Source organism: Mustela nigripes, chromosome 4, assembly GCF_022355385.1.
Source record: "Mustela nigripes isolate SB6536 chromosome 4, MUSNIG.SB6536, whole genome shotgun sequence".
NCBI lineage: Eukaryota > Metazoa > Chordata > Mammalia > Carnivora > Mustelidae > Mustela > Mustela nigripes.
In genome coordinates this window covers 71,430,813-71,456,149 of record NC_081560.1, presented here as the reverse complement: position 1 = coordinate 71,456,149, position 25,337 = coordinate 71,430,813, and the positions used below count along the sequence as shown (strand labels likewise).

Below are 25,337 nucleotides of genomic sequence, written 5' to 3'. Positions count from 1 at the left end.
TTCAACCCTCGTGCATGACTTAAAGATGTTGAAGACTTCAGTGGAGGAAGTAGTAACTGCAGATGTGGTGGAAGTAGCAGGAGAACTAAAAGTGAAGTCTGGAGATGGAACTGAACTGCTACAATCTCATAATGAAACTTTTTAATGTTTGCGGGGTTACTTATGGATGAGCAAAAACAAGTGGTCTCTTGAGATGGAATCTGTTCCTAGTGAGGATAATGTGAAGATTGTTGAAGTGATAACAAAGGATTTATACTATTACATAAACTTAGTTGATAAAGCGGCAGAGTTTGAGGTTTGATTCGTTTTGAAAGTTCAACACTAATAATAAAAGTTCTACACTGAGTAAATGCTGTCAATACGGAGAAATTGTGCATGAAAGGAAGAGCCAATCAGTGGAGTCAATCGATGCAGCAGATTTCATTTTCATTTTATTTGAAGTTATTGCCACAGCCACCCCACCCTTCAGCAACCACCACCATGATCAGTCAGCAGCCGTCAACATCAAGACAAGACCCTCCACCAGCAAAAAGATTATAAGCTCAGATGATGATTAGCACTTTTTAATAATAAAGTATTAAAGGTATGTACATTGTATTTTTAGATATAATGCAACTGTGCACTTTTATAGTGTAAACATAATTTTTTTTTTTTTACCTGGGAAAACAAAATTATTTGACTCTGTATTGCAGTATTCACTTGATTGCAGTGGTCTGGGACCCAACCTTCAGTGTCTCCAAGGTGTGCCTGTACTAAGTGGTCTGGCTTAGGTAGAAATTTGATTTAAAATCATTAATGTATCTTCTTTTTCTCTCATAGGTTCAACCCAATTTCATGCTGGCATGAGAAGATAATCCTTTAAAACATGAATCAAAATGATTTTAAACAGATTGCCTTTTGTAAATCAGTCATTCTTTTGTGCTTTTGTATTGTGGATATTCAGCGGGACCAATAAGAACACAGCTTATGATTGTATACAGATCCCTTGCCAGCACATGAAAACAAACTGGAATTTGTACATATTAGCATTGTGTATGTATTCATGCACAATAATCATTAAATTACATGTATATTTGTGGAATGCTAATTTAAATGATTAAATTATAAACCTTGTGTATTTATCGGATGGGTGAAAAGATTAAACTTTTGCGCATTATGATACTGCTGAATGTGTAGCTTGAGGTGTCCTGCACTTTTCTTATAAGGCTACTGAATTACATGTTTCTGCCCTAATATATTTGCTACTGGTGATGAAGACAGATACTATCACTTGTAGAGACCTATTTTTGTATAATGGTAGAAGTTTTGAATTTTATGGGGTATTTTGTCAAGTACTGAAATAAAAATGACTTCACCATTTTAACCACACTGTATTGAACCTTTTTGTGGGGAACCTCCTTTTTTTTTTTTGAACCTTCATTTTTAACTGAACTGTAGTGCTTGGTGTATGTCTTAGTTCATTCAGGCTGCTGTAAGCAAATAACCATAGACTAGATGACTTATAACAGAAATTAACTTCTCACACTTCTGGAGGCTGGGAAGTCCAAAACCAAGGTGCCAGTAGATTTGATGTCCAATAAGAGCCTGCCTCGTGTTTCATAGACTACCATCTTCTTGCTCTGTCATCACATGGCAGAAGGGACAGGGGAGCTATCTGAGGTCTGTTATAAGGACATTAATCCCATTCATGAGACATCTGCCTCCTTGACCTTATCACTTCCCAATGGCCCCACTTACAAATACCAACAAATTGAGGATTGGATTTCAACGTAAGAATTTGGTGGGGAGATATGGACACAAACAGTCAGTGGCAGTGCAGATGATCTCATTATCTCAAATATGTGTATTTTGAGATTTAGAAAGTTTTTCTAATTTTAGATACTATTGGGATTTTTCTCTCTCTCCCTTAAGGAAGTTTTCTGGATAACTCTATGTCAACTTTACATCTACTTATATTGTTTTTTAAAAGCTATGTTGATATTTTCATGAGTAGTCTATAATTGCCCAATTATGTTTAGTGTTACTTGTGTCCAAAGGTGTGTCTTCACAAAGCCATGCCTAGTAGGATGATGCAGAAATCATTTAACTGATAGAATCTTAAATTGTATTAAGCATAATGCTAAATCCAGCAGAATTAAGCAGTATTCTTGCTGTCCAAGCCAATTTCCAGATTGGGAAGCTCTCATAGAGATAATGTAAATCTCAGCTTTGCTGAACCAGGATCCTCCCTGAAATATGGCATCTCACTAAAACAGCAAGGAGAGTAGTATTGAATGCTTATTATATCCTGAGGATTTTGTCTTACCCCTGGACAGTCTGTGATCTTATACCAACAAACAGGCTATGGTAACAAGTCTACATTCTCGAAGATTTCAAATTAACTAATTTTTCCATATGAAAGCAGCTGGGTTCTAAATAAGAGTTCCAGAAATAACAAATGTATTCCAAAGCATTTAGTTGAGTAGGACCTTTTTTTTTTTTTTAAGATTTTATTTTTTTATTGGAGAGAGAGACAGTGAGAGAGAGCATGAACGAGGAGAAGGTCAGAGAGAGAAGCAGACTCCCCATGGAGCTGGGAGTCCAATGCTGGACTCGATCCCGGGACTCCAGGATCATGACCTGAGCCGAAGGCAGTCGTCCAACCAACTGAGCCACCCAGGCGTCCCGAGTAGGACCTTTTTTAGTGAGCACAGCTTGCCATTCAAGGCCCTTCTGCTATGAAAGAGAATGGAGAAGGTGGTAGATGCACAGATGTCCCATTATCTAACCATCAGCCCTCCTTATGACATCAGGCTTCTGCATTCCACAACTTATCAGTGCTTTATCAGTCATGAGTCAGTGGTTTAAAATGAAGTCTGTTCAAAGCCAAACTATGGAAAGAGCCCAGATGAATGGATAAAGATACGGTGTGTGTATATATACACAATGGAATATTATGCAGCCACCAAAAAATGAAATATTGCCATTTCCAAAAACATGGATGGAACTAGAGGGTATTATACTAAGCAAAATAAGTCAATCATCAAAGAGACAATTATCCTGTTATCTCACCAATACGTGGAATTTGAGGAACAAGGCAGAGGATCATAGGGGAAGAGAGGAAAAAATGAAACGACAAAACCAGAGAGGGAGACAAACCATAAGAGACTCTTAATCTCAGGAAACAAACTGAGGGTTGCTGGAGTGGAGGGAGGTGGAAGGGATGGGGTGGCTGCGTGATGGACACTGGGGAAGGTAGGTGTTGTGGTGAGCACTGTGTATTGTGTAAGATTGATGAATTATAGACCTGTGCCCCTGAAACAAATAATACATTATTTGTTAATAATTTCAAAAAGTTGTCTATTCAAGTCTAAAACAAATTACTCGCTAAGCACAGACTAGCCTTACTCAGAGTTTAAACATTCTTTGTGCCATGAACCTCTCAAGTGTCTCCTTGGAAACTACGGGTCCCTTCTCAGAATAGTGCTTTTAAACACATATGTTTAAAAGAGTTGTGAAGGAAACCAATTACATAGAAATAGTACATTTTTAGAAATAAGAATCTAGCAGTTGATCTAATAACTATCATAACTTTAAAATAGTGATGGAAGTAAAAGACATTTCAGGAGATCTGAAACATCTTTATGTGATATGGAAAATCAGTGATTTTTGTTCTCAAAATCCTGGGTACTGCTAAGGCTCATATAGTTTTTTGCTTCATAAATACTAAATCACAGTTTAAAATTAGTACAAAGATGGATTTTTTTTCCCCATCCAAGTTCCTAGATTCCTGAATTCTACTCACTGAAGCACACCACTTTATAATTAGTGAATAGACTACTATATCTTTTTTTGTCAGAGATAATGTGAAAATCTCTAAAAGCAGAGATTTTTTTTTTGTTGCCTTCACAAATAGTTTAACACAACCCTTCTAGCATCTTCCCCTTGTACATAAGGGAAGATAGTTTGGCCTCATCCAGCAAAAACAGATCATGTGGTCAAATTACAACAAATATATATTCAGGTCCCCAGTTACACTTTGAGTTGATTCTTGAACACAGGCTGCACACAGTGCAGCCAATGATACTACTCCCAAAGACCCTATACTCCATGCTACCTTAAAGCCAGAGTTACTACTCTCAGATTTTATATATATATTTTTAAAAGATTTTTAACCTAAATTAAGTTTTAGTAAACAGAACTAATAACCGAAACGTCCCTAATTAGATTCTGGAGAAGAAGCAGGAAACACTGAGAGTCAAAGAACAGAAACTATTCCTTAAGGACTTTATTTTGGGCTTTCACATTTATGTCACCATGTGGAACCAGATGGAAATTTATCAGATAAACAAATATATAGCATTTAGTAGTTAGATTAAGATACTTGTGCATTCTTTAGTACTATTATTTTTTAGGAAACATAATTACTAAGTCATCGTCAGATCTGTTTGTTTCCTGGAGACAATGCTTCTTCCAGTTAAAATTTCAAAGGACATTTTTCTACAGCATAGCTCCACCACGCTGGGTATCATACCAAAACAACTGATGAGATTCTTTTTTATCAAAGGCTTTACATGGGAGTTCCTTATCCATCCATCCTCACTCACACACACAAACATTACTCAGTAAATAAATAACCTGAGTTTCCAAGTATCTCCCTGGGCCTCTGGGCTTTTTTCTACTTGCAGATCTAAGATGTAAATACCCCAAATCTACTTTCCAAGAGCTATGTTTGTTAAGATTAATACCTGGACACTGTGTTTAGAATCTGTCAATTACCAAGATCCCCCTAAATAATTTCATACTAGTGAATTTGATTTCCTTAATAGCCATCATAAAACTATTAGGAAATATACGAAATGCCATTAGATTTGATGGAACCATTCAGTTCAGAAAATATAAAAACTAAGTTAATCTAGTTGTCCTTTAAAATTCAAAGAATACACCAGGAGTTGTTTCGTAAACTTCATTCTCTTCAAATGCTTTTGCGGTTTACAGTGATGTTTCACATGTTAGTTCCTTGTGGCCTTTTTCATTTTGATCTTCGTTTGTATCGGATAACTGGGTTTTCAGGGGTGTGAATCATGGTTGTATAATTCACAGTGGGAAAATATCCATCAATGAGATCAAATTCATATAAACGAAGCATAGTGGACCAAATTGTCTTGATCTGAACGTAGGCAAAATTCTCCCCAATACAACGATGACGTCCTGTTAAAAAAAGGAAAATTTTTTAAGAATCAATTGAAATTCTTTTTCCCATCTTTTCTCCTGGAGTGATAAATTTGTTTACACTTTGGAGGGATAGCAGATATAGAGATTATATTATATAGGGGAAAGATGACATATTCTTTTCACATAAAAGAAGAATATTAAAAAAATAGTTAATAAAAATCTCAGATTTTCAAGGTTTCTTTTTTAAGGGAAACAGTACTTGGATGATTATATAATGACTCTTCTAATAGCTTTTTTCTTTGAAATGTCACATCTAAGTTTAAATATATGTAAGATTTGAAATCTATGATGACAATCTATTTTGGAAATACACTAGAATATTCTTAGCTTCTGTCCCAAGACAGCCCTAATTAAAAGTCAATCAAAACTTTAAATGCCAGGGGCAACCTGGCTGGCCAATCAGGGGAGTGTGTGCAATTCTTGGTCTCAGGGTTGTGAGTTTGAGCCCCATACTGGGCGTAGAGATTACTTAAAAATACAGTCTTTAAAAAAACACTTTAAATGCCATTTCAAAAGAACAATGGGAGAAAAAGGGATTTAATAAATCAAAATAGTAACACATACCAAGATCAAAATTTAAAAGGTTATATACACATAAAAACTGAAAAATTGATTCAAAAACACATGGATTAAAAAATACTAATTCAAAAGGATACATGCACCCCAATGTTTATGACATTACCTACAGTAGCCAAATTATGGAAATAGCCCAAGTATCTATAAACATGAATGGATAAAGAAGGTGTGGTACATATATACAATGGAATATTACACAGTCATAAAAAATGAAATCCTGGGGCGCCTGGGTGGCTCAGTGGGTTAAAGCCTCTGCCTTCGGCTCAGGTCATGGTCTCAGGGTCCTGGGATCGAGCCCCTCCTTGGGCTCTCTGCTCCACGGGCAGCCTGCTTCCTCCTCTGCCTGCCTCTCTGCCTACCTGTGATCTCTGTCAAATAAATAAAATTTTTTTAAAAAGAGAGAATGAAATCCTGCCATTTGCAACAATATGGATGGAGCTAAAAACCATTATGCTAAGCAAAGTAAGTCAGAGAAAGAAAAATGCCATCGGATTGCACTCCTGGAATTAAAGAACAAAGGAGCAAAGGGGGAAAAGAGGCAAACCAAGAAACAGACTCTTTACTATAGAGAACAAACTAAAGGTTATCAGAATGGAGGTGGGGGGGCGTGATTAAGGCATGCACTTGTAATGAGCACCGGGTGTTGTATGGAAGTGTTGAGTCACTATATTATACCCCTAAAACTAGTATTACACTGTATGTTAACTAAGTGGAATTCAAATGAGACCATTTTTTTTTTAAATGCATATAGAAATGCAAAGGAGGACCGAGGATATCCAGAGCAGTCTTGGGGAAAAAAAAATAAAAAGTTGGAAGACTTAAACTGACTTCAAATCTGACTTCAATACTAAAGGGACAACAGCTGTGATACTGTGGTTTATAATAAATATTTGCTCCTTCTCCCATCCTTAGCACAGAGCTCCTCAAACACCTTGGAATTTCTTAAGAGCAAAGAGCAGTAAAAGAAAAAGACTTTTGTTATTCAAAACAAGCTCCTTTCAACCACACCTGGGTTTGTAAATGGGGGACTTCTAGAAATCCCCTCAGAGTAGGGCCTGGCAGCCAGGGGAACCAACCATGTGCTTAAAGGGTTAGAACTTACAGCCCTAACTCCTGACCTCCAGGACAGAAAAGGGGCTGGAGGTTGAATTAATCACCAAAGATTTAATCAATCATGCCTACATAATGAAGCCTCACCCCTATAGTATGGAGGACTGAGAGCTGTATTCAGAGAGCTTTCCAGAGCAGTGAACCTATGGTCTCCATAGGGTGGAGATGGTGGGCATGTGGCATTCCCAGAAGGCATGGAAGCTCTGTGCCCCTTTCCCCATACCTTGCCCTATGTATCTCCTCAATAAGCTGTTCCTGAGTTGTATCCCCCCCGCTTTGTAATAAACTGTTAATCCAGTAAATAAACTGTTTTCTGGGTTCTGTGAGCCATTTTAAGAAGCTGTGGCACCCCAAAGAGGAGACCAAGAAAACTCTGATTTATAGCTCAGCAGTCAGAAGAACAGGAGACAAACTGGACTCGCAACTGGTATCTGAAGTAATGGAGGGCAAGGGGGAGTCTTGTGGGACTACGCCCTTAACCTCTGGGGTCTGTGATTACCCCAGGTGAATAGTGTCAGAACTGAGTTGAACTGCAGGACACCCAGTGGGTGTCCATAGAAAATTAGTGTGGGAAAAACACCCAAACGTTTAGTGGCCAGAAATGTTGTTAGAAGTAGAGTGTAGAGTAGAAAGTGGGGTTCTTTTTCTTTCACAGCAACCAACCAAAACAATGTGGTCCTGGACAGGGCTCAACAAACAGAACAATAAAACACAGCAAAGGGTGAAGACATACTTTTATGGTTATTTGATTATCAGAAAAGGCAGTAAATAAAGCAAGCCAAGGATGAAAAAGTTTTTTTAACATATGGGAATAACTGTATCTAACATTAAAAAAAGGGGAGGTGGTGCCTGTGCGGGCTCAGTGGGTTAAGCATCTATCTTCGGCTCAGGTCATGATCCTGGGGTCCTGGGATAGAGCTCGCATCAGGTTCCCTATTCAGTGTGGAGCCTGCTTCTCCCTCTGCCCCCAAGCCCCAGTGTATACTCTCTTGCTTGCTTTCTCAAATAAGTAAAATCTTTTTTAAAACGACAAACCAAAAAACCTTCAATTTCTGTCTCACACCAACTCAAAAACTAATTCCAGGTGATCATAGACCTAAACATAATGCTACGGCAATCAAAAAAATTTTTTAAGATTTTATTTATTAGAGCATGAGAGAGAGCAGACAGCACAAGCAGCGGGGGTTGGAGGGGAACAGAGGGAAAGGGAGAAGCAGACTCTCCACTGAGCAGGGAGCCCCAAGCAGGGCTTGATCCCAGGACCCTTAGATCATGACCTGAGCCAAAGGCACACAGGTGCCCCAAACCATCATATTTAATAGGGAATAATAGAGGAGAATGTCTTCATAGCTTGGGGCCAGGCAAAGGTTTTTAGACAGGACTGGGAAACAATAACAATTTTAAAAATCAGATTTGATTGAGGTTATTCATTTGTCAAAACAATGAATACTGACTTAAATATTTCACTGTAAAATCTTACATCAAAACTAGAATACTGAAGTGTAGTTTATTATATACGTGCTGAAAAACAAGAGTGACAATATACTGATGTATATATAGTTTACTTTAAAATGCACTTGATAAGTAAATCAAGTGATGGACAGATATGTGATAAAACAAGTATAAGTAAAATGTCAGTGGCAGAATCTAGATAATGGGTATATGAATGTTCAATATAAAATTCTTTTGACTTTGCTTTGAAATTTTTATTAAAATGTCAGGGGAATTTTAATAATAGGAAATATAATTCATGTATTTCTAAAAGGTTATATATAAAAGCCAGAGAGACAAACTTAATAAAAGATGATATCAGAAATATTTAGGCCAGAAATGACTAATGCCTTCCAATCTCTCCAGCCTACCAGAACCTCATAAAGTAGTGAGCTCAGTAACAAAAGATGGCTTTTCAGGGAATACAAAAAGATCAAATTACTGGAATTGAAAAAAGCATTGTTAAGCCTTGGTTTCCATTTCTGAAAAATGAATGACAGTCCCCATTCTTCATAGTGTGGTTGTGAAGATTAAATAGAGGAAAAATTTTAAAATGCGTATTACTAGCACAGTGCTACATGGCCCATAAATGCACTTACTTCGAGGAGCCCTATTTAAGAAGAGTGTTTACAAACCATTCCATATGCAAATACAACATCTAAGGAGAGGGTTGGCTTACTCACAGGAAGATTAAAGGACTATTTTTAATAGAAGGAAATTAGAAGTACCCAAACTATGAATTAATAGAAAAATGGATAAATTCTGATGATTCACAAAGATAATATGACAATGAATAAGCTACATGCTACATTCACCAACACAGAAAAAATTACACAATTACAGAGTCATGATTAAAGAAACTGGGACACGTTTAACATGATGATCATATGGGGTAGAACACTGTCCCCCCAAAATTCATATCTACTCAGAAATCAGACTTTGCAGATATAATTAGTTACAATGAAGTCATACCAGGTTAGGATGAACCCTGAATCCAATGCTGGTGTGTCCTTCAAAGAAAGCCATGCACAGATTCAGAGATACACCCACAGGGCAGATGGCCAAGGGAAGACAGGCAGTGATGAGAGCAATATAGCTACAAGCCAAGGAATGCCAAAGATGGCCAAGAGCCTCCAGAAGTTTGGGACAAGCAAGGAAAGACTGTCCCCTGGAGCCAACAGGAAGAGTAAGGCCCTGCCAACATCTTAATTTCAGACTTCCAGCCCCCAGAAATGTGGAAGAAGAAATGTCTATTGTTTTAAATCATCCAGTTTGTGGGAGGTACAGTAGCCCTAGGAAACTAGCACAATGGTGAAAAATTTGAGGGAACATTATATCCTATATTGAGATAGATCAAAGATATACAGTATAACTTCAGAGAAAACAACTAGGGGATGTTTTAAACACAATGGGATGTTTAAAGGAAACATTACAATTTTTTTTTTTTTTAAGTAGGCTCAACACCCAACATGGGGGCCTGAACTCATGACCCTGAGACCAAGAGTCACATGCTCTACCAACTGAGCCAGCCAAGTGCCCCCAGATTACAGATTTAATGTTAAGTTTTTAAAAATGGAATCTGTTCAAAGAACAAAATGAGCTGCCACAGAAGGTAACTGAGCAATCTATTACCTAAAAAAGTTCAAGCGCAGTCCAGGCAATTAGCAGTTTAGAAATGACTCCTGTTTGGGGCAGATTTGGGGCCACAGAACTAATGCCCCTTCCAACTGTTTGAACAATCTACGACTCTTTCATATGTGATGTTATATACCATATTATTAAATTTATTTATTAAAGTTATAAGATCTGAAGTTCCTAAAGTACTTTCTACTTCCCTTAACATATGGAGACAGTGTGACCAATGACAAAAAAAAGTTGTGCCACTTCAAATCTCTTTGGAAAGGCTAAACAAGAAGTCATAAAACGTAGTTTAATCTGTCCAGTACCAGTGAAGAGAGAGATTATCGCAGGAACAAAGGTCTGCCTGCATAATTTAAGGATCGTAACTGAAATGCATAAGCTTGCAAACCTATGCAAGACCTGCCCAAATTTAAAGACCATTTTATCCTAAGGATACAGACAGACCACCAAAAGGTTGACTAACAATCCAGAAAAGCTTCAATTTTAATAAGACTGCTTTTGCTCTTTTCTGAAACACTGATAATCTCTTACAATGTTTAGCCTGAAATAATTGCCCAAATGGTGTGCTAATTCCCGTGGCTCTTTAAAATTCACAAAGAGCTTTAAATACTGTTATAAGGGAGAACAGGGTGTACTATAAAAATTAAACCTGAAGAAACTAAATTGGTCAGAAGGTAACAGGGCATTATACAAGGATTCACTGAGCTATTTCCTTTAGAACAAAGAAAATACTTTTTCCAATTTGGCAAAGATGATACTCCTACAAATGTTGACAGGAATGTCCCTATGAGGAAAAGATGTTTATAAATAAAATTCATATGGATTATTTTTACCGACATAAATATATTATCAGAACAAACATTTCAAATGTAAAATGGTATCTTACCAGCTCCAAATGGCACATAAGCAAACTTCTCTCCTGATGCTGGATTGTCCTGTAAGTAGCGATCAGGATTAAAGTCCAGACGTTCTACCCATGAGTCTTTAAGTCTCTGATTGACAGTGGGAGAGACACACACCTGATGTCCTGGAGGAATGGTATACCCTGCCACAGTCTACAAATGAAACCAACACACTTCATTAGATAATATAAGAACTATTTTACCAAATAACCAGACTATTATGTAATAAAGCATTAACACATGTAATACACATATATTTTTAAAACTAGCTAGATGATAGGCCAGGTAAAAATTATTTTCACTCAAGATGATTTCCAAGTGACCCAACACTGGGCTGAAAACTTTAAAAAGCCGTAATACCTCAGAGGTAGCAGAGGGATATCAAGGAGCCTTTCACAATCCGATCTGTATATTTCCACACTACCAGAATTTTTTTTTTCACACTACCAGAATTTTTAACAAAAGAAGCTTTTTTAAAAATCAGGGGGGAAAAATATACTACCATTTTGAAAACCCTAATTGTCGGGGCACCTCGGTGGCTCAGTCGTTAAACGTCTGCCTTCGGCTCAGGTCATGATCCCAGGGTCCTGGGATCAAGCCCTGCATTGATCAGGCTCCCTGCTCAGCAGAAAGCCTGCTTTTGCCTCTCCCAATCCCTCTCCTGCTTGTGTCCCCTCCCTTGCTCTCTCTCTCTGTGTCAAATAAATAAATAAAATCTTTAAAAAAAAACAAAAACCAAAAAACCCTAATTGTTAAATAAAAATGCAGGGAACAGATTAGCATGTATACTCTCTAATTACATAAAATTATCTATATAATCAGAATATGTAATTATATATTAGAACATAAAAAACTGAAATTATATGGGAATGATTATCCTTTTATAATTTAAAAAATTCTCTTTGGGGGCGCCTGGGTGGCTCAGTGGGTTAAGTCCTCTGCCTTCGGCTCGGGTCATAATCTCAGGGTCCTGGGATCGAGCCCCACATCGACTCTCTGTTCAGTGGGGAGCCTACTTCCCCCTCTTTCTCTGCCTGCCTCTCTGCCTACTTGGGATCTCTGTCCGTCAAATAAATAAATAAATAAATCTTTTTTAAAAATTCTCTTTGCTGTTATATTTTTCTTCTTTTTGATCAATTAAACAGGAATGGAAAGGGAAATCTAACCAAGAGACTCACCTGAGGAGTTTTGGCCATTCTCATCATGGTCATTATAGGAGGTCGAAGTCTTAATGTTTCTTTTATACAGCGATCAAGTAAATTTAGATCCTTCAGCTAAAAAGGGAAAACATTTCCCGAGTTTTAGAAATATCTTAATTTACTTCAGCAGTATGTGTTTAAATTTCTGGGTTAAAATAAAATAGATTATATTGCGGTAGAAGTGCACAGGTAACTGGTTCAGTATCTGAGATTATCTCATTCTGTCATTATCCATGATCAACAAGGGAAAGAGGCCAGGATACCATCAGTATAAGCTGTAATCACTGAAGAATGGCACAGTAAGGGGCTGCAAAAATCCACTTGTCTAAAAAATGAAAACACTAGCAAAAATCACGCTACCACATGTATGAAACCTGAAACATGCTAAGTGAAAGAAGCCAGTCACAAAAGACAACATATTGTATAATCCCATTTATATGAGAATGTCCAGGGTACGGCAAATCTATACAGACAAAAAGTAGATTAGTGGTAGCCAGGGGTAGGGGAAATGGAGCATTTGACTGCTTTCAAATTGGATACCAGCTTTCTTTTGGTAGTGATTTAAATGTCCTAAAATTGTGATGGTTTTCACAATTCTGAATATATCAAAAAATAGCAAGTTATATACTCTAAATGGCCTGATTCTATATTATGTAAATTATGTATCAATTATTATTTTAAAAGTTACAAAATCAGGAATGAAAGACCCATCACTCCTGACCTTACAGAAATAGAAAGGATTCTAAGAGAATACTATAATAACTGTAAACCAATGAATTAGGTAACCTAGAAGAAAATGGACACATTCCTAGAAGGACAAAACCAGACTCAAGAAGAAACAAAATGTATGAATAGATGTATAACACATAATCAACTTCCCACAAAGAAAAGCACAGACTCCAATGGCTTTACTGGTGAATTCTAACCAAACATGTAAGAAGGATTATTAATCTTCACAAACTCTTCCAAAAAAATAAAAGGGGAGGGAACACTGGTAAACTCATTCTGAGACCAGCATTTCTCCATGCACCAAAACCTGTCAAAGACCTCATAATAAAACTACACATCAATATTCTGTATGAACACAGATGCAAAAATCCTCAACAAAATACTAGCAAACTGAATCCAATGTTAAGACATTTCACAGAGGTGTGTGGGGAATTTTCTAAAAGAAACTAAGCAATTTAATCTATAGTAAATAGAATATATCAAATTGTCCCCTTTAAAAACTAGCCATTCATTATATACTGCAGTCACAAAGCAATGAAAGGAAAAATGCAACAAACCTGGTCATAAGTTAAAGGAGGGAGATGTTCTCCACAGACTGTTTTCTGTTCTAAATAACATTTCTCTTGAAGTGTTTTGTCTCTGGCCAAAAAGAAGCCCATCCAGGCACTAGTAGTTGAGGATGTGTGCTGGCCAGCAAGGAGCAGTCCAATAAGCATGCCCGCCACTTCGTCATCTGTCAAAGGACGCCCATCCCTGTGGAAGGAGTCACACACAAATTTAACAGTTTGGCAGACCCACTTCATGCTCCACATTTAAATAAAGGGTCATAGTGAGTAAGTTTTTCAGGTGTAATAGTCTTGCATTTGCCCATCACAAATGAGAATTCTTTCCCTTGAGGGGAAAGAGACAGACAATAGAAAAGTATGATTTTCATTACAAAAGATGTTACTGTGGTTTGTCAATAGATGTTTCCCCATGTGTGGTCGGTCCTCAGGCTCCAGGAAGGCGATGGGATCCCAAGAATTCGTGTCTCATCCATTTAACAAGCCCAAGGCTCACAGCTACGAATTTTGTCAACATCACTACTTTTTAACTGGACATATTATTTAACTTTGTTTTAATATGCAATTTCCTGCTTCGGCTTAACATGTGATCCAAACAGCACTTACTTGTAAGTAGAATCTAGTAAAGTTTGGAGAATGTCATCAATTTTTTCTTCTGACTGTCTGCGCTTCTGGATTGCTTTATAGAAAATATTCTTGATCTCTCGATGAGCTCTGTCCCTACGTCTGCAATTCAAAGACAAAAATGACTAAAAAAATAATGTCATACTTCCTGGCATCAGATTCATTTTGGAAAATAACCAGGACCTCGCTTATAGCAACCTTATTTAACTAATTTAAATGACTCTAATAAAACAACTGATTAAAAAAAACTCAGAACCAAAAGAAAAAGAGAAGCTATAAAAATCTCATACTGTTAGAAATTTCTAGGATCCTTAAAGGCAAGAAATGTGTCCTAACATATATATCCCTGATTGCTAATATACTTCCTGTGTTCTAACACAAGGTCTAAAACAAGACTTATGATTATTACTTTAGAACCATTTTCCAGTTTAACAGAAGAACACTCCTTTAAATTAACGAAATTCCAATTTTAACCAAATTAATTTTTTAAAAAGATGGAGAGTCATTCTGGTTTTTCTGTAGGAGTCAGAATTTAAATAAACCTAAGATTTATTTAGGATGATCTAAATCTAGGATTTAGAACACGACTACAGTATACAGGATTTGATTCTACTTTGATCTTCTGAGACAACATGGTTTTATAGGGGCAAAAATACTAGTATAGTCAGAAAACAAACTTCAGGTCCCCAAATCTTAACCTTTAAAGTAGAGTGCTCATGTTTGAGAAAGTTAATCACCCACTTTGACCTCCTGTGAGGTAGATGCTCTTAGCCTCACTTCACAGGCAGCTGCATATTACACACAGCCAGAAAGCAGTGGAGCTGAAATTTAAAACCAGGCAACCTGACTACCTAGCCTCTACCTAGCTTCTTAAAACCAGGCAATCTGACTACCTAGCTGACTGCCTAAGGCTTCCAATAAAAACAGCCGCTCCGCTGTGTTTGTAAGACTGTTACTGAGGATCTGCTGAGACAATGTGGGAAGATGTTTCCCAATATGAACATAGCAGTGCCAGAAAAACAGAAGGCCTGTTTTAAGAAAGGGAATGGAATAATTTGGTTAAATCATTTGGTTCAGATAAGACAGAGAAAGACTGGGCTAAAGTGGGAAAGGTCTATCATACCAAGCTCAGGCATTTCTGACTTCATCTAGGAAATAGAAAAGGGAAAAACGGCTTGTTGCACGTTCCTGGAGACCCCACTACAGGTTACGGATGAAAACATTTTAAAAACTGCAAAGCTCCTTACAAATATAAGGTTTTACAAGTTCCAAAGAATTCCAGAGAATCTCTCCTGGCTTTCCCTTTTTCTCCCCCTCTTTAACCTGAAACTGTACAAAACTATGTAGCAGAAGCAGAAAAAGGGAGTGCCAGTTTAACTCCTCCCATCTCTCACCTGAACGGAAAAGAATCAACAGGTATAGAAAGCCCACTAATATGCAAGACACTAAACTATATGTCAAGTCCTATAAGCAGTATTTCTTTGTATCAGATGGTCCCCGCCTTTAAGGAAATCACAGTATAGTTTTGAGAAAAGCACTACTACTTCAAAACAAAGAAATTTCACAACAGACTATAAAAACTATAAAATGCTCATATTTTCAAATAAGTGCATAGAGGGGTGTATCACTGTTAGGTAGAGCCCAGAGACCTTTCTGAGTAGATGAGATTTGTGAGATAAGTAGGTTTTAAATGAGAACAGCTAGACAACACATGACCTCTTATAAACTGAAACTGAGCTTAAATGAGCTCACTACATAAAGAAAACTTGTCTTGAATTCTTACAGAAGAAGGGAGCTCATAATCTCCCCTAATTTGTCTGTTTTATGTTTATTTTTTTATCTTGGTGAATGCAAAGCATACCAACACTGCAGCATTTCTACAGTTAAATAAGCAAGTACGGCGTCTTTATCCATACCTGAAACTAGGCAAAGGGAGCCAGCCTGGCAGCAGCCAGGCCGCATGGCTAAAACCTCCATCCAGATCTGCATACAGCTGTGCCACTTTCTCATTGAGTTGACTTCTGATTTCCTTTCCATGTAAACAATGGCTAGCTGTTAAAATTATGAGCTCAGAAAGAGCCTCAAACAAATCTAGAGGGAAAAAGATTATTCCCATTACTATTGCCAAATAGTCTTTTGAAATTTTCACTTTCTTAGAGATGTAAAAGTATTACAAAGGAAAACTATGAACACAAACTCAAGAACCAACAATATCCTGTTTGTATCTTCAAAAAAAAAAAAAAAAAAAAAGCCTACAGACAGACATGGACACAACAAAGAGAGGCAAGAAACTCATGGTGGGAAGCATCTCTGTACAGCCAAAACGGAAGCCACAAAGGCATCCCTGGACCTCACTCATGACTCTTCAACTTGAAAAGATAAATTGAAGATAAAAAAGAATACAGTGAGGGGCACCTAGCTGGCTCAGTTGATAGAGCGTGTGATTTTTTATCTCGGAGTCATGAGCTTGAGCCTTGCACTGGGTGTAGAGATTACTTAAAAATAAAAATTTTTAAAAAATGAATAAATTTACAGGAATTCCAAGTACTTCCTTCCAATAAAGTTACAGGAGTTCGAAGGTCAAAAGCAATTAGACCAGGACTAAAATTTGAGGTCTTGCCTATATATGTAAGAAAACTGTAGCTAATCATCAGTTGGTATATCCCAAACTGGAGACAGATACGTCAGGGAAGCACATTTGGATGACATTTAAAAATCATAAAAATCACCCAATGCCTTGTTCTTTAATTCTGTGTTTACCAAATGAACTTCCAATTATCACTTGGCTTTGCAGTTAGATTTGCCAATGAAGGTTAGCAAATTCTGGTGTTCTTAGTGCTACAACTTTGTCTCACTTATACTTATTAAGTTGGCCATTTTGGTTTATACATCAGCTTCTTCTATTGTTAGAAATATATCACATCAGCTTCAGGTGGCTTAAAAACAAAATGAAGTTTCTGGACCATTTAAAAACTGAAGACCACACCCAAAATATGGAGACCCACACAGAGGTCTTGATGCCCAGTGAGGCAGATGTTGCTTCCTGACGTGGGGTGGGAATTTTCTCTGAGAGGAACACTTACTATCCAATATAAATAATGGATTCACATAAGTATCCAAAGAAGATCAAGTTATACTCATTATATGCTACACATAATGCAAAAAAGCATATAATAACATTTGGTGATAGAGTAAGCCTACGTATTTAAATTTACTCTTTTCATTAAATAAGTCATTCCCATACAATATCAGATAGATAGGGTATGACATACAAAATTAAATCATTTAGACTTTTACTTGCTCGTGGTGGGTTAAAAAAAGTTATTTTTACTTTTTGTCTTAAAATGACCTTGCAGAAAGTTTTACGTTCAGTTTATTTCAAAATTTAACCATGACTCGTATTTGTACAAATACATGGATGTTAATTAACCCATTCTAAGGTTTTTGATAGGTGAACAGCAATAATCACTTCCTCTCAGGTCTTTTTAACTCTGTGGTTATCAAAACATATTCATTCCAATAATCTGAGTGGTTTTTACATATGCTGCAGATGGTTTTTCATTATACACGCACACATTTCTAGTCATAAAAAAAAGTAGAAATACTAGGACAAATGCAAAACCAAAACAGTTTGCTTACTTTTTTCTCCACTTTCTCCCCAACTCTGGAAGTATTCCTTTGTTTCTTTCTCAATTATAGAAACATGCTGTCTAAAGTGGGCTATGTTAAGGCCACTTTTTAACATTTTCTTCTGCTCCAAAAAAACCTTCAAAATATTAACAGTATAATACCAAGCATTAAAACACAATTTTGTTTTATCAGAAGATTCATTTGGGTTATTATAACTCGAAGAAAACAATATTCTAAAAAAAGATACTGAAATAAAACTAATAAAAGATTTTTTAAAACTACACCAGACATGGATCTGAAGTAACACACACAGATACCTGCTATGCAGGCCCTCAACTAATGATAAATTAGGAATCCCACTGCCTTTCCTACCTACATACGCATTTTCCCACTCCTGACCCGAGGGCTTCCCTTTCCTATCCTGTTAGGTTCTAGCATCCCAACCCAACCCAGATACCAACACAAGTCCCCAAAGGTTCATTATGTTCCCATATCATTTTTATCCTACTTCATATATTTTCCCATTCCATTCCCAAACAACCACCATTCTTCTCACTATCTTCCAGAAGTTTAACGAGAATTTCAATATAGTCTGACTGAAATAAATTCACACTGAGACAACCAATGGTTTTAAACCATTGGGACATTTCTATTTTAAGAATCTGATCATCAGTGTGAAAAAATGAGTAGATATATTTGACCAGAGGGATTTTCTAGGGTTCTTGCATTTGGCCTTGAGGAGCCATTCATTCCCCCGCACCTTGCTCATCCCCAGAAATAACACTTCATGTCAACTCTTAACCACTACACTAGGATACTAGGTCATGTGTGGTACAATCTCAGCCAGAGCCTACACCAAGCCACAGAGCCAATAATCTCATCTGTGTTTTGCATCAATTTGCACCACTTTAATATCTGACTTTAAGACGGGAAAAGAAATCACACCAACTTCTAAAGCCAACAATCTCTAGCTCAAAAGAGCGCATATGCTAGAGTTTCAGGCAGGAGTAGAGTCATGAGGCCCTTCCAATGAAATAATGAGATTTTCTTGTTACCCACTTGAATCAATGCCCAAAGTTACCATCAATTCTCTTTCTTTGTACAGGCAACCTTTAAAATTGCTTAGCCCATGTCTGTAGCTATAAAACAATACCCATTCCTCATCAGTTACCCAGGCCTTTCCTTTTAAATGTCTCATTCTACAGATTTTTTTGAACCAAGGAATGTATTTCTACATTCTAAATGTACAATATTATATTATCAGCTGTAACTATTATATTACAGATTTGTCTTTCTTGAAGATACTGGCGTCACCTACTGGATTTGGCACATCATATGCAACTCCCTTCCCAAACACAGGTGTTGTCAGACGACTGTAGACATCTTCTGCATTCAGGTCCTCGTTTTTACTATTAAAAAGCAGTGCAGCAGCATCACTCCCCAGAAGATAAGTAAATGTCTTGCCCACCATGGTAAAACTAAATACAGGTCCATACTAAAGAAAGAAAAGTAGCCATAGTGATGATACTGAAAAATATGTACCCCTAAACTAAACACTAATTCATTAATTCACAAAACATTTTTAAAAATTAAAACACGCATAAACTTTAATGCAATTATTCACCCAGTCTTTGTGCAAATTTGTAATTATTTTCATCCAGTTGAAAGTAAAATACAAACTTTTTATTCTGCTTTTTTTCAGTTTCTACTGAAAATATTCTCTATCCTTTACACAGATATCGTAATTTTAGGAATTATTCTTTCATTATTGGACATATGGATGATATGTCAGTTCTTTATTTATTATGGATAATTCTGCAATGAGTATCTCTGAGAATACAGACTTTTTCCCCCCTTGGATAAAGATAAATTCACAGGAGTCACCAAAGGTTATGACCTGTCCTATTGTGCTTGCTGTGTAAAGACATCCAAAGTTTATTTAGTTACCCAGTTTACTACTATCCCACCAACACTAAATGATTTCATTTTTAACTTTTTGTTAATCTGGTTGGGTGCTAAATGCTTTACCTTGAAGTTTTCTGATTATTAGTAAAGACCAGGCTCTGGGGATACAACTAAATCAAATAATCACATTAACAAATGTAAAAATGCAAATGTGACAAGTACTATTGGAAGGAAAGTAACTCCGTGAGGAGAGAACTGATAAAAGGGAGACCAAAGAGAGGAAAGGCCACCTGAGCTGAGGCTCAAAGGATGAGACACAAAGATCCTAACTGGGGGCGGCAGGCGCTGGGGAAGGACAAGATGAGATGAGAGCTGAGTCTGCAGGGCTGAGACTATATTATAGAGTCTCATAAGCCATATTAGGAAGAAGTTTTTTCTTACAAGCAATGGAAACCCATAGAAGATTTTAAACTGCATGGGAGGGACACACGGATATATGCATATTTTAAAAGAAAGATCCCTCTGGCTGCTATACGGAGGAGGGTGAAACAAGAGCAGAAAGAATGTCAGACGAGTTAGAGCCTATTGCAGGAACCTGATGATGAAAACCTGCCATGTGGTAATGATGGGGCAGTGCACACAGAAGCAGATGGATACTGAATTATTTTGAAGAGACAATTTGCAGACATCAATGGATTGAGAAAGGGAAGTATCAAGAATGAATCCTAGGCTTCTGGCAAACAGAAAAATGGTGAGAAGAGAAAACAAGACAACCAGGATTGGAGAGAGAAAAACCAAGGGTTAGCCTTCAGAAATGCTGGATTTCAGGCACCTGTGAGACAACTCAGGAAGAATCATGTGGGAGTTGGGACATCTAGGTCTGGAGCTGGAGAAGAGACCTTCACCAGAGACATTACTTTGGGTGTCACCTAGCTATGTCTAGTAAGTGAAGCCACAGGTTAGAGATGAAATCACCTAGGAAAGACTAAAGGCCAAGGCCCAAACCTCCATGAATCCCATCAGTAAATGCCCAGGCATGAGCCCACTAATGAGTTAGAGAAAAAGCAGTCAGAGAAATAGAGGGGCAAATGAGAGAAGCCACATTTAAGAAGGAGGGAGTAGTCACCAGTGACAAATACAGCTGAGGGGTCAAGCTCATTAAACTAGGACGTGGAGCTCATTAGTGAAGGGGCTGACAGACTAAGGTAGACTGAGAGTAAGTAAACAGGACATTTTGGAAACAGTAAGTACAGAAAACTTGCTAATGGGGGAGGGGCATGAGAAGAGACCTGTAAGTCAAGAGAAGCTCTAGTCTTTTTAAATGAGTGACTTTTGAAAACTTTTCAGAGAAAATGGGAAAGATCCAGTTGAAGGCAGGCAGTCACTACACAAAGAAGAAATAACAGCATAAGGTTCCTGAGATCAAAGATGGATTGAGACTTTAACTTCCAAAAGGAAGCAAAATAGTATAAAATCAACATGATAGCCCCTGCTGGGCTCATAGCACAAGATTCTGGAGCCAGACTGCCAAGGTTCACATTCCAGGTCCTCTCCCTGTTAGCTATTGTGACCTTGGTCTACAGTCAGAGAACTTAACCTTTCTGTACTTCAGTTTCCCTCATTCATAAAATGGAAATAACAGAACCTATTATCAAGACTAAATATGTATCACCTTATCCATGATGTGTGTGTGTGTGTACAGAGAGATATATAAATAGATATATAGATATATAGATATATAGATATTATAGATATATTAGGAAAGAGAGTGTTGGCCATAGTAAATTTACTTGTTTACTACTACTACTACTACTATTCCTACCACTATTATTATTACTATTATTATTATTATTAAAAGCACAGACTCAGAAATTAGACCATGTTTTATTATTATTATTAAAAGCACAGATTCAGAAATTAGACGATGTATAAATCCTGGCTTGGCCACTAGCCAGTGGTGAGCCCAAGAACAAATTATATAACCTGTTTCTCCGTTTTATCATCTATACAATGGATATACCTGAAAGGATTTTTGTGGAACTTCAGTCAGATAATCTATGTAAAGAACTTAGTAGTACAAAGTAAGTGTTTTATAATTAGTATAACAGGAAGAAAAGAGAATGATGTTTGAAAGTGGGAACATGAGAAATTTCTCTTTGGACAGTTTTACATGTCTAAAGAGGAGATAAAGTCATCTACTTTGATAGGAAGAATTAGGAGTTTAGAAAAGTGAAGGTTTGAATCATCATTGTGAGAAGTAGAAAGTATGCCAGACATACTTTGGCATAACACGACTGTTGAGCAGTGTTCAAAGTTTGCTCAGGTAGGGAATCATGAAGTCAGGAAGAAACTAATCTGGTGCGAGGAAGAAAAGAAAAAGAAAAATCCCCACAAGTTTGGGGTTTTACTACGTAAGCAAAATGAAAAGATCCAGGGTATGTATGGTATTGGCCACAGTGGCAGTGAAATGATGGACCACTGTCCCAAACTGAAAAACAAAGGAAAGTGAAGAAAAGAAGCTAACTGATCAGGAGAAAGTAAATGGGACAATGGACTAGAAAATCTAATAAGGTCAAAGAATGGTTCTAATGGAAGGAGCTGAAGAAGAAAGCCAGGAAAAGAAGTTGTGGTCTAAGACTAAAGTGTTTAAATTTATACTGTGGAGCTGAAAGAGTTAAGAGTGACAACAATTCACAATGGGACTGTGGGATAAATGGCTGAGTTGGTATTGGAAAGCTCACTAGAGAGAAGAGGGACAGAGATCTGAGTGGCCATGGTACCCCTGTGGGTCATCCAAGTGAAACTGAAGTCACAGATGTATAGAACAGGTTAGAAAATTCCACAGGGGACGGGTTAAGAAAAAGAAGGATCGATCAGTATCAATTTTAACTATGATCAGTAAGTATAAAATTCAGGTGAGTGGTTTTTTTTTTTTTTAAAGTAGGCGAGTGGTTTTTAAATCACAGCTGCCAGAACTTTCCTCAGTGATGTCTCAAAGATCACCCAAGACACAGGAAAAGTTACAAGAGTCTCCAAGACCCCGCCAGCTTAAACAGGAACAGCTCCAATTTACCTGGTTTCCTATACTAAGATTACACTTTCTTTTTTTTTTTTTTTTTTTAAGATTTTATTTATTCATTTGACAGAGAGAGATCACAAGTAGACGGAGAGGCAGGCAGAGAGAGAGAGAGAGGGAAGCAGGCTCCAGCTCCCTGCAGAGCAGAGAGCCCGATGCGGGACTCGATCCCAGGACCCCGAGATCATGACCTGAGCTGAAGGCAACGGCTTAACCCACTGAGCCACCCAGGCGCCCCTACACTTTCTCTTTTAATGTTTTGCCATTTTAAAAAAGTTTGAAAAGCACAAATTTCTTTTCCTATAATTATTTGGAAAACTTACCTTCTCATATGCATTTTCTAGGAATTCAATTGGACTTTTCCCAAATGCTATGGCATGTCCAAGGAATGGAATTGGAGAGAAAATGTATGGTGGACTTTTCTGCAAAAGAAGACAAAAAATTGCAGGTTCAGATTTCATTTTGAGATATCCTGTTTTTTGGGGTTTTTTTTTAAGACTTTATTTGACAACGAGAGACAGCAAGAGGGAACATAAGCAGAGTGGGACAGGGAGAAGCAGGCTTCCCACCAAGCAGGGAGCCCTATGGGGCTCGATCCCAGGACCCTGGGATCATGACGTGAGCCAAAGGCAGATGCTTAACGACTGAGTCACCCAGGCAGCCCAAGATAACCATTTTAGTTTTCTGACCAAACACATGAAATTTACCACTAATACTAATATGTTACCTAACTTAAAAACTGCCAAACTACAAATATCTTTGGAGAGTGGCCATAGTAAAAAGAACAGAAACTCAAAACATGGTATAAGTGACTAGACAAACACAAAGGTATTGTTAATTACACATGCTGAACACTGTCCAGAGTATGTCCAGTATTATTTATTGGTGGCTCTAGGTAACGTTCTTGACCATTAGCACCCCCCAACAACAACAACAACAAAAAACAGGGAAATCAAACTGTATTGTCTTTACCACTATCACTCACAATTTTAGTTCCAGAATCTTGCCTAAAGAAGGCATAGAAAAAGACAAACAGTAACTTGAGATATAGAAAGATGTGAAATGTTTAAGAGGAAACAGAACACATCTCATCCACTGATTTTATTTTATTTTTTAAGTAGTCTCCACACCCAGCATGGGGTCTAAACTCAGGACCCTGAGCTCAAGACCTGAGCTGAGATCAAGGACCAGATGCTTAATCAACTGAACCACCCAGCGCCCCTCATCCACTGATTTTAGAGTAGATCAGCACTAGCAGGAACTCCTTCTCACTCACTATAAAAGGTACTTTAGATACCCTAGGTTTTAAGAAACGACTTGGTCAAAAGTTCATACATTCCACTGTTTTAAAAGCTACTTGGTGTTGTTTGGTTAAGGATGCATTCATCAAATATATTAGGTAAGTATGAAGCTAGTGGTCAATAAAAACACTAAATTAAAGAAACTGACACTTCACGGCATCATAAGAAGGGACAATCCAGTCACTCCCACCCTACCAAACACGCCCCCCACCCCCATACAGATAGAAATCGCCATTAGGGGCAGTACTACAGCTCAAAGGATACTGACCCCACCAGGGCAGTCACCAAGATACCACCACAAAGGCTCTCAATGCTACAGCCGACACACTGGCCTCGGCCATTTGGGGCACCAGCACCTCAGCCAGCACAACCACCACTAAGACCATAAACGCGGCAAGCACGACGCCCACCAAGACCAGACACGCGGCCACCGCCAGAATCGCTACAGATTGCAGGACCCCCAGCACCAAAGCCAGCAAGACCAAGTAAGTCGCGACCACAAGCAGCAGAGGGAGCAGCCACTTCCCCGTCCCCAATGCTTCTGCCGCCGTCGTCCATCTGAGCACGGCTGCGGCCGCCACTCCCGCTAGCACTTTGGCCGTCTTTGTCCTCGTCCCGCTAGCCCTTAGACCACAGTGGTCGCTGCGTCCCCCCACCCGGATCCCCTAGGGTGCACGTACCGCCCCCGCGGGCAGGGGGGCCAGGTGGCCGACTGCGAGGCGGAACAGGTAGACTAGGCCAAGCGTGAAGGCGCAGGCGATCAGCAGCATGGACAGGAGGTTCCCGCCGGTCACCCGCTCCATCGCCTGCCCCAGCACAGACCCGCCCGCCTGCAGTAAACCCAGCAACACCATCCTGACCGCCGCAGCAGCCACTACAGTTCTCCAGAGACGCTGGAGGCCGAGGTCGCCACCGCTCCTGCGACTCGATGGAGCGAGTAAAGCCGGTAGATGGGCGTCCGGAGGCGGCCCCGGCCCCCAGGTCTCCTACTAAACCCAGTCCCACCCCCTACTATCGGCTCCCACGCGCGCCACCCTGTGCGTCACAGAACGGGGCGGGCCTGATGCTAACCACGCCCCCAAGTAGGTCTTAATATGGCCGAGGTCTCCTTACGCCGGGAGAGAGGTCCTGAAAAAAGCAGGCTGCACTTGTGGGATGAATGGTACAAAGACAGAAGAGAACGAAAGCTAAAGAGACGGTCACCCCCTGAGAATCACGGGCCACCTGAGCCTGCGTGCCCGGGGTGCGGGGCACCACTATACAGCGCCGGGAAAGGGCAGGCGGAGGGATCTCAGAGCGGGGTTTGCTGAGGGACGGCAGCGCCGGCGGCGCGCTCTGTGATTGCTCAGCTCGCGCGTGAGGTGATCTCAGCTTAT

At 38.6% G+C, this 25,337-nt stretch overlaps 2 protein-coding genes across 9 annotated transcripts in view; one reads left to right on the top strand and one right to left on the bottom strand.

The window, feature by feature from the left end:
* Window positions 1-1,363, top strand: part of AKAP9 (A-kinase anchoring protein 9) — a 191,328-nt gene extending 189,965 nt beyond the window's left edge. For all 7 annotated transcript variants that reach the window (XM_059396875.1, XM_059396877.1, XM_059396876.1 and 4 more), the window contains one exon: window positions 820-1,363. In XM_059396875.1, the coding sequence (XP_059252858.1) occupies window positions 820-854 (35 nt within the window). In that variant the 3' untranslated portion in view covers window positions 855-1,363. The remainder of the gene's footprint in view (window positions 1-819) is intronic.
* Window positions 1,364-4,252: 2,889 nt separating this feature from the next.
* LOC132015957 (lanosterol 14-alpha demethylase) lies at window positions 4,253-25,228 on the bottom strand. 2 transcript variants are annotated; one of them, XM_059396873.1, is made up of 10 exons: window positions 25,075-25,228; window positions 22,984-23,082; window positions 18,998-19,174; window positions 17,689-17,815; window positions 15,966-16,140; window positions 14,032-14,151; window positions 13,420-13,615; window positions 12,113-12,208; window positions 10,919-11,087; window positions 4,253-5,190 (listed from the first exon to the last, which is right to left on the bottom strand). In XM_059396873.1, exons 3-10 carry the CDS (start codon window positions 19,148-19,150, stop codon window positions 5,012-5,014), a joined length of 1,215 nt encoding a protein of 404 aa, XP_059252856.1. In that variant the 5' UTR covers window positions 19,151-19,174; window positions 22,984-23,082; window positions 25,075-25,228; the 3' UTR covers window positions 4,253-5,011. The 2 variants fall into 2 exon arrangements, with proteins under 2 accessions (XP_059252856.1, XP_059252855.1); XM_059396872.1 differs by lacking the exon at window positions 25,075-25,228 and adding an exon at window positions 24,642-24,994.
* Between the last annotated feature and the right edge of the window lie 109 nt (window positions 25,229-25,337).